Genomic DNA, 19127 nt, shown 5'->3' with positions numbered 1-19127 from the left:
ACTACAACCTAGCAATAGTGCAAAAACATCGGAAGCAGTCCTATAAACACAGATGATTACGAAGATGCGATAGAGCAGTTTTTGGTGCATAATTATTTTTAAGAGTATGATAGAACTTTGTGTGGTCTTGTTCTGACCCAAGATTATCTGGCAAATCATTATCATCTGTGTTACGCTGAACGGGTAGCTGTGATTACGCGCTACGAATCGACTAGCTCTGTTCTGTATACATTCTAACTTATCTATGAGGTATTGCTTATATGCTGACCAAATGGAGGATGCGAACTCCAGTTGAAGACGGATTAGAGCAAGATAAGCCAGTTTGCGCACATCGGAGGGAGCACTGTATAGATTTCGGCACAGAAAACCTAATGATCTTGATGTGTTGGCACAGATAAAAGTGATATTTGTGGACCACGAAAGTGTAGAAGTTAAGTTTATGCCTAGGTATTTGTAATGATCAGTGCGTTCTACAATGCTATTATCAATTTTGTATTGGCTATTAAAGTTATCACGTTTGCGACTAAAGGTGATTAGTTTGCATTTGGAAACATTAAATGTCATCTGCCACGTTTAGCCCCACTCAATTATATGCTCGAGGTCTTTTTGAAGAGCTTGATGATCGCTATTGTTTCAGATGGCACGATAGATAATGCTGTCATCGGCAAATATACGCATACATTAGGATAAGTTGTCAGGCAGGTCGTTAATGTAGATGAGGAAAAGTAAGCGACCAAGAACACTGCCCTGTGGTACACCAGAGGAAACGTAACAGAGTGATAAAGAGTGATTGTTGGCGAGAGTGAATTGTTGGCGGTTAGTTAGGAAGTTTCTGAGCCATGTTAGCGTGAGTGAATCAAGTTTTAGTGATGACAGTTATATCAAGCGACAATGAGCAAGATGATCGAATGCCTTTGCAAAATCAAGAAATAAACAATCTGTCTGTAGATTACTGTTTATGTTAGAATGTAGGTCGGTGGTGACCTCAAAGAGTTGAGTTTCGCAAGAATGACCCTTTCGGAACCCGTGCTGGTTTGAGAAAAAGAAATTGTTAGATTCTAGATGCGCATAAATGTTAGAAGCTATGATATGCTCAAGCATCTTGCAACATATGCACGTCAAGGAAATGGGGCGATAATTTCCAGGTGACCTTTTACTACCAGTTTTATGAACTGGCACTACCTTCGCTATCTTCCAGTCAGAAGGCAACATTCCTGTAGCGAGCGACTGCCGAAAAATGTGAAACAGGATATTGCCAGACACATAAACAGTGTTCTTTAATATTTTTGAATTGATATCGCCACTACCAGAAGATGATGACATCTTCAGATTTTCAATAATTTTAACTATGCCTTCAATTGTGATATGTATAGGTGACATGAATGAGTAATCGCGTTCAACAATTTCTGGAAGATGATCATGCTCGCTAGAAAACACGGATGAAAAGAATGAATTAAAGACATGTGGACAATCAGTGTCGGCAAAAGGAGTGTTATTTAGATCGTGTAATGAAATGAAGTTATCGTCCCGATCAGGACTTATTACTTTCCAGAATTTTTTCGGATCAACGCATCTAGTGCCTTTAAATAAGTTTTATTGATCTCCTGGAAAGGAAGACTATATGTTAGACGACTGCATCTCATGTTTATCATGTTTGCACCAGTATCATACCTTCGTCATCCATTCACGTACCGTACTATCAAATTTGGTATATGTGACGCTAGTGAAACGGCCGCGAGTGCATCATGAGCGTCGCATGTAGTCATGTTGGTAAATGACAGGCATGTCATGATTTTCATTTTGGGGTCGGTCGCTTATGTTCGCCATTCAATCATGTTACCATACCAGTTTTGCAACATGCCATGTGAACGAGAACATCGCAAGAGCTGCAGGACCAGGAAATGTAAATCGTGACATTCATGACATACGTGTCTGGATTTCATGTTACGAGTAGTCAAATATGTTCTCCATAGAGTCATGTTAAGCCATACCAAGTTTGGCATCGATACCGTTGTTGAAACGGCCAGAGAGAGAGAGAGAGAGATAAAGATGCAAAGAAAGGCAGGGAGGTTAACCAGACGCACATCCGGTTTAGATAACCTCCCTGCCTTTCTTTGCATCTTTAAAAGTCGTAGGCAGCTACATAGATAGATAGATAGATAGATAGATAGATAGATAGATAGACAGATAGATAGATAGATAGATAGATAGATAGATAGATAGATAGATAGATAGATAGATAGATAGATAGATAGATAGATAGATAGATAGATAGATAGATAGATAGATAGATAGATAGATAGATAGATAGATAGATAGATAGACCTAAAGTTACCGAAGGTCGCTAAGAAATGCTTCGCATTCAAATGGCTACAAGAGCGTGTGTGGCGTTGGAAACGCATGTGGGACATTAGCGGCGTTATCAGAGAAACAGCGTGTGCGAACACGTCATCGTCGCCACTCAGTCAACATGTTAACAGTGCAGCGACGTTACCGTGATTGTCGTGCTGTATTTTTGCCAACTCACCACACGCCTCCCACAGGCGTGTTCGTAAGAGTGTGTGCTTGCATTTTCGATGGAGGCGGAAATGTTGTAGGCCCGTGTGCTCAGATTTGGGTGCACGTTAAAGAACCCCAGGTGGTCAAAATTTCCGGAGCCCTCCACTACGGCGTCTCTCATAATCATATCGTGGTTTTGGGACGTTAAACCCCACAAATCAATCAATCAATCAATCAAGAGTGTGTGCTTCTTCGCACGGGTTCTTTCATTCCACCGGAAGCATGGAAATTCCCACTCTTGGAGGCAGCAAGGGTGCACGCAGCACTTTCGTGCTGTTTGCTTTCGCTTCTATCAAGTATTTTGGATAAATGTAAGGACAGGTGGTCAACAGGGGCGCTCACATATTGAAGGCAACGTGGCTGTGCTTGGATACGTCGTGAGCGCGGTGAAATTAAATGCGAGAGATCGTAGCCGCGTTATCACTTTTACTTCTGCGTGCGTGTGTGCATAGTCTGCGCATCAAAGCTGATCGATTCTTCATGCTGCTCGACATGAGTACTGCTCCTCACCAAGAGCAAACGTGGTGGGCGTACCCGATGTTCACCGCGGGCGTCTGGCGATCAAACTGATGGACGCGTGAACTCGGATACAAACTCGTTGATTCTGAGAAGGCCGGAGTTCATCTCGGGACTGTGATGGGGCTGGTGTGACTGTCAAGCGTTTGATGCGGTGAACGCTAAGCGGCAGCTCCTTTGCATATAAAATATTTTGGTGACCTTACACTACTTGTCCTAGGCTGGAGCCATGGTGGAGATAACGTAGCTCCTTGCAGCTTTTTAAGGTGGTGGTCTACTCATGTGGATGATTGGCTTCGAAGTGAAGACCGCATCAGCTGTGTCTCAAGTTTTATTTGAGCTGACTGACTGAGGCTTAATGACCATTACACTGAGCTGTCTTGTCTTTAGTGATAAGGCTTCAAATAAAATGCAATGATCTCGGGCGCATTCATCAAGGTGATAACCAGCATGAAGCTATTAAACGTAATCCTGATTATCAGTATACTAATTGCCATATGATTAGTAAGGGTTAATTAGCGTGGTTTTACTTAGTGTGCTCATATTTAACATTGTGTTAATTTTCATAGTTAACTTAGTTCATCAACTAGAACGCAGTAATGAGCCCGGTTCTAGCTTTACATGGCTTCATCAGCGCGGTCTTCTGAAGATCTGGCGTAACTAACTGGGCTTTGTCAAGTCTTGGCGTAATTCGCTTGGTCATAGCATGTTCTTGCCAAACTAGTAAAATATAGCGTTCAGCCAAATTGCTAATTAGCCGGCCACACGCGCCCGAGTGCAAGCAGGTGTTGACACCATAGACGACGCGCAGTGGCCGACCAGCACGCTTGAATGTACGCGCTGACACGTGGCCTCGCTAGAAAATACAGATCGACACGTGGCCTCGGATTTAGCGGCTGTCACAATGTTGTAAGACGCTCGGCCAATACTGATCTTACAGACCACCGTGCTGATTATTCTAAAACAGACTTAGTGCAAGCATTAAAAGCTTCCATATAAATATAAACACCACTTCCTCCGAAAAATATTATCACGAAACGTTTTTCGCACTTCTATTGCATCGATGCACTTCTGCACTTAGTGGAACGACCAAACAAATGAAAGAAGATGCGTCTGGTTTGAAAACACTGCCCAACTTAGTCAAGCGTCCTTGAAGCGATGACTGGTTTCATCGTAACCAATGAAACGCAGCGTGCTGAGGGGTGGATTTCACTTTTTCGTCCTGTTGGCTCCTTTATGGGAAGGTGTCGCCAGAGCTCGGGAATATCCAAAATTTCTCGAAATTCGGCCGATCCTGCATAGCCCCCCCCCTCTATTTCCCATTGCGCCCACCGAAGTGCCAGTGAATCCCTGAACATACCAGTGCTACTACCGTATACCTGCGTCCAAAAACGTACTGTTATCACGCTGGATAAGCTGGATTTGGCATTGGGGGTGTCTTTATATCTTTTAATGCAATAAATTATGTTGAGTGATGACCCTCCCACTGAATATCTAAAGGCAAAGTCCTTTGGATATGCAGTCACCCATACTCGTTTTTGTGTGTTATCTCGTCGGGAACGTATGTCTTTTAATATACAACTAAAGTAGAATTAACACTATTATATCAAAGCCACTTGATCTCTAAGTGGGCACTATCAGAAAAAAACATGTTTCCACCATCTTGGCAGTGGCAAAAGATGGCTTCACTTCTGCTGGCAAGGCGTTGCGGGAGCTTCCACTCCAGCAATTTTCTATTTTTAATCCTCCTTGGACCCTCCAAACAGAGGGACAACTCTGTCTATGAAGACCGAGCGCTTGAAAACATGGCGACTTCACTCTCCGCTGATAAATTCTCCCTGCTTGTTCGTACTACTCCAAGACTTAGCGGAGCTTTTCTCTTTAACGTCCACGTTCCGTTTTATATATTTTTTTACAAAGCAGAAGTATAGTGATTAGGCAAGCCTTTTTCTTTCTTTAGGGAAGGCGGGGATTTTACGCTTATCATACGCAGAATTTTATCTATACATTTTTTTCTGTGGTAATGTAAAGTGAAAGTTGGGTGTACACGTACATGAACTTCATTTTTTTTTTCAATCTGTGCTATTGTGAGATCGCATTATTTCAGAGGCGAACCTTGCACACTCTTAAGACGGAGGGAGTCCTGAAATAGGAACTCGTATTTCAGAACTCATAGCAACTCACTTCTTATACTTAAGACGAAGATATTGCGTGCATCGCATGCAGTAGTGTCTTTTTTTAAAAAAATTACCGCTGTATTTGACATTCTCCCTTGCAAGCACATTACAATACCCGTTTGTGCCAGGTGACTAGCCTGTGTGTAAGGCAAAACTAAAAGTTGTGAATATTCGTTGTTGCGGCTATTAGGCACCGTGGAAAATACCATGTACATACTATATGCACACCTGTAATATTAACACTGAACAATATGTACAATGATATATGCTAGTCCTCTGGTACTACTTGTATTTTACGAAGAAAAATCATTTGCCGATTTTTTTTTCTAGCGAGAAGGGACCTTAGTACAAAGATTTTGAGGCCTTCGTTGCGGCATGAAGTGGTTGATTAACCATGTCTGTAGTTGGAAGCTATATGAAGCTGAGCACCGGAGCCGGTCACGGGTATTCAGTGGGGATTGAGTGTAAACCCAGATTAAAACGGATACCACAGGTGCGATATGAAAGGCGTGTTGGCCACAATAGAGAACATACAGTGAGGCGCACAGCTCATGTAGGAAGAAGGTTAAATACGAGTTTGTCACCAGTTGACAACCTCGCTCTGGTCAAATTATTGATGGAGGGTTCGGCTTACTTCTGTCTAGTTGGTAGCATAGCTTTGTTAAGTCAGCAGATGGCGAGTGTCCTTGCCTGACCCCCGTATGTCACCATGTACTCAGATGGCACTCGTCCCAGCAACAGAAGTGGGCCCGCTTATTTCAGGGCGTGGATTCATAGACTGCGGCTCACATTACAGTTGTTAGGTACAGTGCGGCTAGATATGTTACGGAAAGCGGTCGCGAAACATAGGATATGTGCTCGTCTTCGTGTTCGCTGCGTGCCACTTTAGATTATGTGCTAATAACGTTGCGGTTGGCCCTTGTCGTCAAGGCAACCGTAAATATGACAACCACAGTAAAAGCGAAAAAGGGTGCAGTATAACACAGATGAGAGGACACGTGTCATCATGAAGGCAGTTTAATAGAGTGTCATTCCTTTCTTACGGCGAAAAAGGAAGTGGTGCTGTGAAAAAACGAAACATATCATCTCTTAGTGCATACAATCACAACAGACGAAGGAGATCTAGTGAAAGAGCGCCGAATGCGAGATTGTAATGATGTGACGAAAGAAATGCCTCATCAACAGACTTTTTCAGTGTGTGCAATCTCGCAGAACTTACAGGCAGACAATATGGGGGGTGTGCAAATGTTCTAAATTTCTGAATAATATATGCTATTTCGCTATCGAATCGAATATATGTAATGTGTTTATGTTGATGTTTTTAGTGCTTTTCAATCGTCCAACTGTGTCTATCGCATTCAAATAAGTGCACACTTGGTCATGAAGTATAATGGTTTCAAACCAGCGTGTTCAGCGTGTGTGTAAAACACGAGAACTAACCACAACTTAGCAGACAATGTCACTCCGGAAGCCACACTTTGCCAGCCTTGTAGCAACCATTTTATATTAGGTAACTTATTCCGTGTTTAAATCAATATTCCTACTTTTACTTGTGAATCATTCACCTTGCTAGCGCTAAAATTAGGAATAAAAGGACGTGAGCGTGGCCCTGACAATAATTGCGAAACAGTTGTTTAATATTCAAAAACTACACGAGCATTATCACTTAGGATTGCTGATAGCATTAGAAAGATGAAATCATAAATCGCACCCTTCTGTCAAACTGGAACAATTGATTTATATGCGGAAGTTTTCTCATATTGTGGAGTTTTCTCACGTCCAAGAAACCTTGTATATCTGTCATGCCTAATGTATGGTCGCTTTTACGGCATTTATAGCTTTCACTAGAAAACAATATTGCACCAACAAAACCCCGTGGTAGTAAATTGGTAACAAATGAAAGCTTACTTTTTACTGGCTACTCATGAAGCCTCAGTTTGTTAAGTTAATGAATTTACCAACTCACTTTATGAATTACCGTCGCTCTATTTGTGTCATGATGTGCATTAGAAGACATGTGATGGTGCCAACAGTGTAAGTGCTAAAAGGCATGACGGCGTCTGCAAACCGAAATTCTTCAGATATTCCTTTTCTTCAATCTTTATTCATATTTCTTTCCAATCAAGTCGTTTGAATACTACTAGACAGGGTGTGAATGAAAGTGACAATATACCACGCCTTTCACAGACTCCTTTCTAAAGCATTATCTAGCTTTTGTTGAAGACAAGCAGAATATCCGCACACGCACTCTGTTGTATATTTCCTAATGCATTTGAATGTTAATGGTAATCCTTGTCGACGCCAGATCTCCGGAACAGCTGCTATCTCTGCCGAATCGAGTGTACAATGATAGTGTATAAGTGTTATTTTGAATTTTTTACTTATCTGATTTCTCAGTCATTTGAATAATCACTTCAGGGCCGATCACGATAGCCCATCTTTTCCTGAAACCAGCTTGTCCTCTAGATTGAGTAAAGTGAAGTAGATTTTGTACTATACAAAATTTTGACCCTGATTATTTTGTACAATGCTGCAAAAGCGTCATGGGTCTGTATGTAGTTTTTCAAGCTTCCCCCGCGTCCCTATTTCGTGTATTACCTTTGCCTCCCAAACGGCAGGCACTCACCGTGCTCCTCAGTGTCCTTCTCAATCACCGCACTCCACACCAAAGTAAGGAGCATCACCTCGCGTGCCCGCATACCGTGAAAGGGCGCATTCATTGAGCGTTCCGGCGGCGGCGTAGACCGCGCCCGAAAGGAGAGTGCACGGGATTCCTGCGCGCGCGTGTTTTCTTGTCGCGTACGAGCGAGAATGACTAGACTGCCACAATCTTCTGGATGCACTTATTACAAGTAATATTTTAATACTGCATTTATTTTGGTCTAAATTACAAAAAAAAATGAAAACTGCTCAATTTTCCTGACATAGATCATTGTAACGAGTTATCAATTCGTCTGTAGCAGCACTACTTTTTTTATTACAGTCCGTCGATTTAGTCTCGGAGCTAAATTCGTCAATTTTAGAAATATAGATGCATTGTAGGATTCGTCCTTTTTGAAGACGTGTATAACTGTTTTAAATATTGTCGTTGAATCATGTTGCTCTCATATCGTTAAAAATTGCCCTCCTATCGTGATATTTTACTATTTTATCGAATACAGATATTTATGAGGTCATCAACCAAAGCACAGTTACGCTGTATGTAACTGAGTGCCCTGGTCATGTCATCGAAATTAGGTACGTGAGAAGCAATTTTGTAAAAATATTGAAGAATGAGTAAATTAGCCATCCTACAGTTACTCCGACGTCGTTCACAGTGAAACTGCCTGAGTTTTCATCGTCTCTTTTTTCATAATCTCAATTTTGGTTATGTTCTAATAGCCCAAATGTTTTATCGCTGTCGAGTTCAATTACACTATACTCTAGGCAGCATCCAGATTAATGGGTCGCACATACAGCATAACGACGTCTTTCTGAAGAAAACTAAATAATCGTCGGCGTAAACTACTGAAGAAAGAAGGGCAAAGTGTCACTGCTATTTTACGCGCAGTGTTTTATACCAGGTCCAATAAACACTGAACGCATGTTGCATTCTTCTTGAACAAGCAAAGATTTTCATGTTGTTCTTACCACACCCAACGTATGCACTGAACACTGTAAAACTCACAGTGCGTAAAACTCAGAGTCTGTAACCAGCCCGTGTTCATCGCAGAACCGGTAATGTTCAGTCTAGATGTAGTGTAGACGTATGGCGACCGCATGCACCCCTTCTTTTTGTCTCCCGCTTCTACTGCTTGACAGGAGGTAGCTGCATGGAAAGGGAACCTGGGGAAGCCTCGTGGCCGAGTGCGAAGTGGGGTGCGCTTTGCGAGCGCGGCATTTGCGTCAGCTGTGATTGCATGAATGCGTCTGCGATGATTCCTGAAGCGGCGTTACGATGTAAAAAAGGTCTAGCTCCATGAAAGAAAAGATACAGGAACCCATTTATTCGAGTGTTACCCATGAGCGCAGAACACAGCAATTTTCTTAACTTCGCCTACGCTTCCGGCTGTCACTTTTTTTTTCTTCGCCAGTGCCGCCATACCATACAGTACAGAAACTTCGAAGTTGTTAAGTTTGCCGCACTTACGTATATATTTAGGACCCATCGCGATTGTGATATGCATGGCACAAACCTGCAGCAAATAAAGTCCGTTTGAGTATGTATACGACTGAGCATAGACTTTGCCTCTCGTACACCATAAACCGACATTTTTATATGAGCGGCAGCCTATGTATATGCGCAAAAGCATTTTTTTCCTCACCAAATGCAAGCTGTGCCAACAGTGTGGCTGCCTTTTCAGCCCTCTGTGAAAGCACCGCGGTGTGGACATAAGAGCGCGCCACACCCGTCTCTGGACACGCGCTCTCGCCATGCGGTAGGGACGACTGGAGAGAAACGCGCCACCCGCCCACCATCTTAGAGGCTTTGGTTTCAATTATATTTTCACTATTTTTCAAATTTATCGTATATTTTAATATATAAAGCAGAGCGCGTACAGTGTTTTAAAGTTGTCACATACAACGTCTTCTAAATTGCTTAACAATAGAGTTGTTATGAATTCTTCTCAGGGCGATTTTTCGCTGTAATTTCTTTAGATATCTGCTAAGTTCAACAACAGGTACTGTTAAAACTCGCATGTTTTGTGTCAGTTTGCGTTAAGTCTATTTTATTGTCTTTCTGTTCAATTGGTCTAGTTATGTGTATGTGGACTCAACCACATCCATTATACCATTAAAATTGTAATATCAATTTCCTCATTTTTAACGGCTGTTTTATAGTGTTGTCAATAATTTTAACATACGGTTTTGTTTGTGACACCCCCTCTCCTGCTATCTCTGTTTCAAATAGTGGTATTTCATGTCTCTAGATCCACTTCCATCGGTCACATCGGAACAGCTAACCATATTCCACTTTGTCCAATGACGTAGTATTTTGACTCGTTGGCATCATTTTCTAATAAGTCTGTATTGCTTACACACAGCTGGTTTGATTCCTGAGTTAGTATTTTATGTCCAGTTAAGTGCTGCTTCAGGATAGTATACATTATTGGGGTTTTGTTCGTATCCTTGATGTCATCTTTTCCATCTTGTTTATCTTTAACTATTCTTTTCGTTTGCCTCGACAATCCAGCAGTCCTCTGCTATTTAACAGAGAATAGACTTCGAAAATGACCGCAAGCGCGGTATCATCCTCCAACCTAATTGATGAATACATACGCTGTATTAAATCCTTAATTTCTTTTTCTTCAATATTGCGGTGGAATACAAAACACAGGTGAGAATTGAAAACAGGTCAATCTATTCACGAAAATGACGTAATGTCGCTTTAAATCACACAACCATCTTCAGAGACTTTCTTTCTTGACTAAGTCACAACGTGGGCCTTCCTTGTCATAGAAAAAAAATAAAAAAACATACCTGCGTCATCTAAAGTTCAAGCACACACATGCAAGCATGCAAACAAGTACACACTGACGCATCATTTCTGGTCTTCAACAGCTAATTTACTAAGTTCTGACGTCTTTCGTAACCCCAAAGATACCCGCACCCACATTTGCACTTGAAAAGAAGTTGTAACGAAGACATATACATAATAAATAGAGAACGAAAGAACCACAATGTCCCTTGCAAAATCTAGCCAAAGTCACTGTCGCACATCGAAAAATGTGAGACCAGAGAATCCACACCGCACGATTGCAAAGGCCTGTTGGGCAGCAGACACGACCACAACACTGTTCATTTCAAATATGTGCGAATGTCACATCAACAGGAGTGCCTCAGGCAGTTCCGCCAGTGTATAGCAGATTCTTTCGCTTGAAAATTAGGCACAGCTTACACGATTCCACGCTTCCCTCACGACGATGGAACACAAGCCGTACTGCGCAAAATATGTACCGCCCAGAGATGCCTTTGTGTTTGTAATTTATCATGGTGACGATTACGAACAATTCCCACTACCTATATATTATTTCTACGACGGTCAACTGAAGCCGTGTGTTGCACTGACTGTTTCCCAATTTAATATTTCTGTTCCACTGCACTGTTTTGTTTGCGACTGGAACCACCTTGAGTTGGATTCCTCGATTGCTATTGGATCTTTTTTGGCATCTTAAGCACACGAGGCAATCAGGGCCAAAATAATAAAAAAAGATCCGCATTGGTCTCAATCATTGTCGAAAGCACGTTGCATGTCACAATAGCATACGATATGTCTTCGCTGCTCATCAAACCAGTGCATCGTCGACGTGTGCCGGGTGTCACTTCGTGGTTCCGTCACCATCCTTACCACGCATCCCTTTCGTCATCCCCGTCCACACCGTCGTCATCGACCGCTACGTGGATGGAAGCCGATTCGTCCTCAGACACTACGTCCCTGTTCCTGTCCCCACGCAAGGACACGTCACCATCGTCGTCAACGCGAACGTCCCCACCACCGACACTAACGTCATCGTCGTCGTCTGCTACCTCTCTTCTGGAGGTCCGTTTGCTGTCCATTTGCGAGATTGAATCCTCGTCCTCGCAACCGGTGACGTCAGGATCACTGAAATCGTCCTCAGCTGAGCTGCAGCAGTCCCGCTGCTGCTGTTGCTGACGTTGCTGTTGAACTCCTTCAATGCTGATGTCACCTCCATCATTACAGCCGCGTTCCTGGAGCTCAGGACGTACCAGAAAGCCCATTGGTTGCTGGACTACGAGTGGAAAGCCGCTCGCCGTCGTTGTCGCCATTGGTAACCGCAGTGGTGTCACGTGTTTCGCCTGTTCCCGAGAGCCTCCTCGAGACGCCAGGAGACTTTCGATGCTGAAGGCGGACGACTTGCCTCCGCCATTGCCACCACTCACGACGACGCCTCCTCCAGGTGGAGTGCCGGTCGCTAGTAGAGTCATGAAGCGATGAGCTGGCACGTCGGAGGAGCTGTCATCCGCAGAAGATCTGAAAAAATTAAATGAAATAAAAGTGATGCTGCTGGTTAGCCCACTCCAATTATGAACTTCGACGTAATAAGTTGGTTAATAAGATGATTAAAGAAAACACTACTTTGTAGTGATCAACTAATCACTGACGTGTTTCCTTAATTAGAAGTGACTGTCAATGTTAAACTTTCTTTGATCAAGCAATGTCGATTCTGATTGAGTCAAACCTATAAGACAGTCACAATGAAGTATAGATATAACAAGCCTTATAAACACATTTCAGAAAAAAGCTGTAAGATTCCTATGTCATCGCTATGACCGCGACTTTTCACCCTCTTCTACTATTTCTTCACTGAACTTAACTTCGCTCTCTTCGCGTCGCCGAATAGAGTCACTAAAATTCTTGCATAGCATTGTGACGTCTTCGGTTAAACTTTCAAATGACAAGGACTACATAAACATTGCACCCCAGTCAACGACAAGAAGCTATCACAACTTAAACTTAACGCCTTACTATGCTCGAACTAATATGTTCAAGTTCAGTTTTCCCCCCCGTTCTATTGAAGGCTGGAATTCGTTACCTGGTACTATTCGTTCACGCCCATCATCCAATTTTCAAGCCGACATCCATGACATGCGTCTGTAACCTACCCTCATCTATTTGCCATTGGTGTTAGCTCTTGAGTTGCATTGTTTCTTTATTCTATTTTCATTCATGTTAATCACATGTTTGTGCACTTTTGTCCTTGTATAACCACACATCTGTATTATGTTACCTGTTTACATAATTTTCATTCCTGTCTGTTAAAATACAGCGTATTTTGTACACCCACTCCTGCCATAGCGCACATAGCGCTGCAGTATGTGTAAATAAATAAATAAATAAATAAATAGCTCTGCTTGCCAAGGAAATGTGACGCACAAATAGAGGCCCATATTAAGACATAATTTATTAGTTGTTAATATTTGCCAGCTGTGCTTCATACTCAATTTCTATCTGATATTGTAGGAAACGGTAATTTTTTAAGCAAAACTGCAATTCGGCCTAGTTGGAGCATACCCATCTTGAAATATTGGCGCAGGCACACGCCCTGACATTGACAAGTCTCTTGGCAGAATGCCAAATCTCCATCAATGTACTAGGGCTTAAAAAGTCGCGATCTTTTTACACGCACAGAATAAAAAAGGTAGCTGTAAGGAAGGATGTCAACGTGGTGTTTTCAGCCAAAAACAAATTTGTAGGAGAGTGCGCGTCAGTGAACCAGAAATGCGACAAAGTGAGAAGGATACATAAGGAATGCAGCATAACACACAAGCGCCCAATTTGTTCAATGTGCACACAAGGTGGTGTATTGTGTATCTCTGACGTGTGGCTGTGTACATATAGGGTAGGCTGAAAGATGTAATAACACGAGCCTAAGGAAGCATATGTCGAGTCTGAAAGGTCACCCGAATACACATTTATCACTTCATTGCGATCAGTGCGCATGTTCTCCTTGTTTTAGTGAAACTAGCTTGTAATACAGGCATCAAAATAGAATTTTAAGAGAAATAATGAAAGCCTATCTGATAGACAAGCAGAGAGTTAAGTGTTTTAGCCAACTTTTGGTTGCCCTACTAGCGTAAGAAATTGCGCTCCGGTCTTGTGATTGTAAGCTGCTTTTGCTAGGCGCGCAGTTGAAATGGTTTTGGTAACCAGATGGCGCAAATCTGGGGGTATTGGGCGAATGTTTTTCAGAACATAAACCAGTTGTTAGATTTTGCCCGTTTGTGTTCTCTTTTGTGTCCTCATGAGCTTGCGCAAATATTTCAAGAAAGTCATTTCTTCCTCCACTGGGAGCAATAATCACGGCTTATTTGGCAACACTCTTGTTTTGAGAACAAAATGCTTATTTCAAAGTGTGCATTTTCTTTAATTTTTCCTCCGTGCCTTGTCGAATTGGCTAACCTATGGTAATACTATTTAAATTAAAGAAGCTATTTTTGTCAGATATAAAGTGGCAGCAGCGGATTCTGCATAGCCTAACAAACCTCAAACGTCTAACTTAAGTTAATTATGGCCGAGCTAAGTAATACTGGTCACAACAGCTGTAAATTGATAAGAAGGGATTTTTTGTAGAACTACGACGAAGAGTTCTACGATTGAATACGCAAACATATAAGCGGAAACTCGGCAAATATGTAGGTACCCGATGTACGTAGCCGATGCTAAATTTATTTTGTTCTATTTATTTTGTTTGATTTGATTTGTTACCAACCATCGTGTTATAATGTTTAGAAAACTATGCAGGCACCTCCCCCCTTCCTCTCATGTAACGCTTTCGTGCCCCTAACGTGTAATAAATGAAACAAATAAATAAAATTTGCAGGGTCCTCCAAGTAGATGATATAAAGTTTTGTCGTGTTCTCGTTTTGGTAAATGGTACGTGGAGTACAATTAGTACGACTTGACTACGGTGTCTTGATTTTGAGTGTTTCGTATGTTTGGTCTTGTGCTCCAAAGCATATATAAGTGACAACCGAATCAACGCGGTTGCTTACGGGTAGAACAAAATCCTGTGGCCGAATGGTTAGAGTATTGCATTGGTGTACAGAGGACCCAAGGTGAACCTCCTTAAACATTTATTTGGTCTAGTCGTTTCTAATTTTTTAGGGGTTAAGCCTCACTGTGCCATACCATTGTGTGGCAATGTAGTGCCTGTCGTCGGCGCAGAGAGATGAACCACTGGCACAACACGTTAGCTTATAAACGGTATGATAACTCAAACATTTTCACGTGAGGTGGCGCTAAGTTCGTTGCGGCTTTAAATAAAGTGCTCGCTTCTCCAGTAACTTCTTGTTTACACTCGTTGCAGGCTATACTCCTGATTGTCCTTCACCGTGCCTAGTCTCCCTTCATTAGGCTACACGATATACATCGTGTGGCCGTGTTTCGGGGTTAGACGCGAATGCAGCCTATACACTAACCTGGATGGCGGAGCCCCATCTTGTCGCCGTGGTGGTTCAAAGCGAGCCCGCGAAAGGACTTCGATGACGTCGAAGCCGAGCGTCTCCAATAGGCGGAACGTTTCCGGGCCAACCAGGGCCCGTGGTTCCTTGGTCGGGTTGGTGTTCCATAGTTCGGTTAGTGATTGCTGGATGGTTTCTCGTAGACTCGCAAGGTTGACGCCAGGCTTGAGGCGGGCCTGACGGAATTCATGATTGAAAAAGTCATAATTAGATGAACAAATACAATCGTAAAGGAGGAGAAAAATGTGGTGACCCAGAAATAGCCGGAAGAAGGGGCAATATCATAGCTGCTAAAACAAGCCTAAAACTTGATTTTGCCAATATGCACGTAAGACAAGGACGAAATAATGTGAGAAAAAATGGTTCACCACGTGTGTCATAGTTCCTTACCTTACTCTTTTGGTATTGTGCTAAATGCTCTGCTTCCTAAGGTGAATATTTTGCAACTTGCTAAAAGTAAGTTCTGCTACCCCGCGCATATTCGGGATTCAAACCCCCCCAAAAAATTATGAACGCTGGTGAAAGACATCGAGAATTTACACATGTCTAAAGAAGCAAACGTTATGGCTCGTTGGGTTCTTCAGAAAAGTAGGAGCAAAAATTGCTTGACTATATGTTCTAAACCTCTACGTAGTTATAAAGAACTACACAGTGGCAGTCTCCTTATTTTGCACCCCTGAGGGTCTTTAAAAGTGCACCTAGTCCTAAATACACAGGTGTCCTTACATTTAGAATTCATTTCCTTACAACCACCATGGCCATTATTTCAACTAGCTAAAGTTTCGCAGCTGCTTTGTATTGCTAATTGCTAATATTGCTTCGATTTGCTAAATTACCTAAACTTTTGCCAAGAAAACCACATCAAGCCTTGATCACTCCGCATATTACTTACAAATGAATATCTGGAAATTATTTTTGAACATGAGGCCACATGTCTTTGTCCCTAGCCGAAAAACAAATGGAGAAGTGTTTCGCAATGTTCACAGCGTTGTATGGGTGATGGTAAATGTGATACCCAAATATTTTTATTCGACCGCCCTGTACGTAAACTCATTTTTATAATACGAAACTCATATCCAGCATGGCGTTCGTATGATGTACTCTAAGATTGCTTTTTATTCATAGCATATGTGCGTCATCTATGGCCATTATCCACCATAACGATGGCAAGTTATTCCTCAGAATGAGGAATACTGTAGTGGACATCATGGAGTTTTTTATAAGTACATTAGAGGGAATGCCAGTGCTAGCGTCTATGAGAGCGGCACTGAACAGCGCTTCCGCAAGCACGGGACATCGTCAGTGCACAAGTCTGTGTAGTCTTCGTTCTTTCGGCTCCATTCGGCTCCGCGTGGGAAGACAAAGGGCGAATGTGCAGAAGATTCAATTCGCCACCTTTTAGGCCCACCAATTCTAATTGGGTGTCAAAGTTGACAACGCTCCGTTCTTTTATTTTAAACAAAACCAAAGCACAACAATAAACGAAGTGCCTTTGAAACTACAAGTCCGACGACTGGGCAAATTTGTGTACACCAAGCATCCCTTTGGTTGCTGAATGATCGCGACGCGAGAGTACCCTATTGTTAAATTTAGGAAGGTCTATGGCAAACATGCTGGAGCCATGGTGAGCTCTATTTTTTTTCTTTTTCTATCAAGTAGGAAACCTCTGCGTCTGCGTCAAGCTGAAAACTCTGAATCAGCACTGAAAGAGAGCAACTAATTAGATCCGTATATGCACACACCTGAAGGAAATTCTTACCGTATGCAGCTGTTCCCGTGCATTCTTTTTCTCTTTCGTTCATTCCTCACAGTACTTCTGTACACCCAGAAGCATAGGTTGCCAATATGTACAGCAGGGCGGGCGAACGGCTTAAGCCGGGTCAACTGTCTATTCAAGGAGACACCACACCATACTGCCAAGCATGTCTCCAACATATCCAATGCACTATGGATCCTTATGATAGGAAACATTCCATTACGACGATAATATATGGTAATAGACGATGAACAAACTTTCCATAGGGTTTCAAGAAAAAAATGCCTTGAAAGTGACACGTTATAGGCGCACCTGCTGCAGCCTTTTGGCCTGCCTTTCGAGCTGCTTCCGTAGTTTCTTCTCCCGACGGTCCCTCTCTCGTCGCTCGATCTCTTCGGGAGGAATGGGTTCGCCCGAGCAGGTCTGAGGGTGCGCATTATGAGCTGGCCGACCGGGCCCCTTCTTGGTGTTCTCCTTCTTTCGCCACTTTGCACGACGATTCTGGAACCACACCTGCAAAGTAGAACAGACAGGAAAGGCGAGTTTAGCGACTGCAGAGACTGACGCGAATGAATTCTCCCTTTTATTGTACAGAAGCAACACTGTCTGATCTTTGTAACCAAACACCGGCAGAATAGAAGCTTTCCCGTTCCTGACACTGCCAACAACTTCTGCCTGACTCTCACTTGAAGTCCCGTTTTTCGTGCATTTACGGGGCCATTTTACACAGCAGCGTTGAGTTGTATTATTACTTGAAGCATGTAAAACACCAAAATGACCACTGTTCTTTTGACATGATGCTGCGGAAAAGAAAAAAATGTCGCAGAAACGAAATACAGATGGCTACGACACCATAAAATGCCCGTTATTGCTAACCCTTACAATGGTTTACGCAATAAATTTCGGAAGTCTATTTTCAGTTTTTCGCCAATTTTGCGTTCTTCTGTAGGATATGCGTGTAATATCAAGAACTGAGCAAGAACTCAACGAATTCAATATGTTTAAGCAAACTTTGGTGAGTCATAGCTGTCTACATGCAAAAGAAATTGAATAATGGTCGACCTTAATGTGGAGACGACTAAGTTTGTAAATGATGATACCATAATACAGAACCACCAATTCAATGCGACATGCAGTAGCGCCATAACTTCAATGGGAATTAATGCACACAATGTATAGCCCAGCTGTGCGCTATCGATGCAACGAATAAGCAGCCGTCATGCTGTGTGAACAGAATTATAATCCACACAGTGATCGCTCACGAAAATTAAACATAAATATTGTTACATTTCTGTCAGCGGAAAAAGAAGTCGGAACTCTAGCTTTTACCAGCATGTGGTCAATTCACTTCGACCAAAGCATAAATGCAATTGAGATTCTGTTGATTGACTTATTCGGCGAAAAGGCGAAAAAAAAAGGTAAACGAAGCCTCTTGAATAAGCGGACCCATTACCTAGTTTACACATCCGTTTCGCCCACTTTCCGTCTTCTAGGCAGCATCATACCTCCAAGTGGTTACAATAACATCAATGGCGGGTCTTTGAGACAGAGAGAGTGGCGCAAAATGTAGTCGCTGGCCAAGATTCAAAGAAAAAAAAACAAACGGAAGTTGTACATTTGGGACTAACTGATCACTATCTCCAGGGTCTCGCAGTTCCTCTCCTTTTCGATAGACTGTCTATTACATCACCCTTAATCCTCCCAAGTTCATTTTTCCCATCGGTTGAAATCATTTGCGAATTTTCCTCAAAGCGCCCTAATAATCAACAGCATCTTTACCTGTACGCGTGCAATGCGCAGAAACGTCACACGACGACTTAAGCAGTAGCACATCTGCGTTTCTAATCACCGCATTGTTCCTTGTTGAATGCGTGTGATTGCAGGGGTGTAAGCAAGAACTTTGGAACTGAAGTTTCCCGGTTATATAATAGATTTTCTTGCAGCTTCGGTCTCCTTTTGTTAACACATTATACCTCTGGTGTATAATGAACCCCCAGCGATGCCTACACGCTCATAACGCCAGTATTTATATACCTCAGGTTACGAAGAACTTAAACCTCCGATTTCAAAAGTGGTTTTCCAATCAATTATTTTCACATATGTAGAAATTTGTGCTAGGAATACGCCAGAGTCAAAAAAGAAACCGCGATTTGTGT

General features: G+C 42.4%; 1 protein-coding gene across 1 annotated transcript in view; it reads right to left on the bottom strand.

The window, feature by feature from the left end:
• Positions 1-10517: 10517 nt before the first annotated feature.
• LOC119180144 (uncharacterized) overlaps positions 10518-19127 on the bottom strand; it is a 263388-nt gene continuing 254778 nt past the window's right edge. Inside the window, exons 4-6 of the mRNA XM_075869841.1 lie at positions 17284-17484; positions 15174-15391; positions 10518-12225 (exon numbers count right to left, since the gene is read on the bottom strand). Coding sequence (XP_075725956.1) covers positions 11577-12225; positions 15174-15391; positions 17284-17484 — 1068 coding nt within the window. The 3' untranslated portion in view covers positions 10518-11576. The remainder of the gene's footprint in view (positions 12226-15173; positions 15392-17283; positions 17485-19127) is intronic.

This window comes from Rhipicephalus microplus, chromosome 7, assembly GCF_043290135.1.
Source record: "Rhipicephalus microplus isolate Deutch F79 chromosome 7, USDA_Rmic, whole genome shotgun sequence".
NCBI classification, from domain to species: Eukaryota; Metazoa; Arthropoda; class Arachnida; order Ixodida; family Ixodidae; genus Rhipicephalus; species Rhipicephalus microplus.
This window is presented reverse-complemented; position numbering and strand designations above follow the sequence as displayed.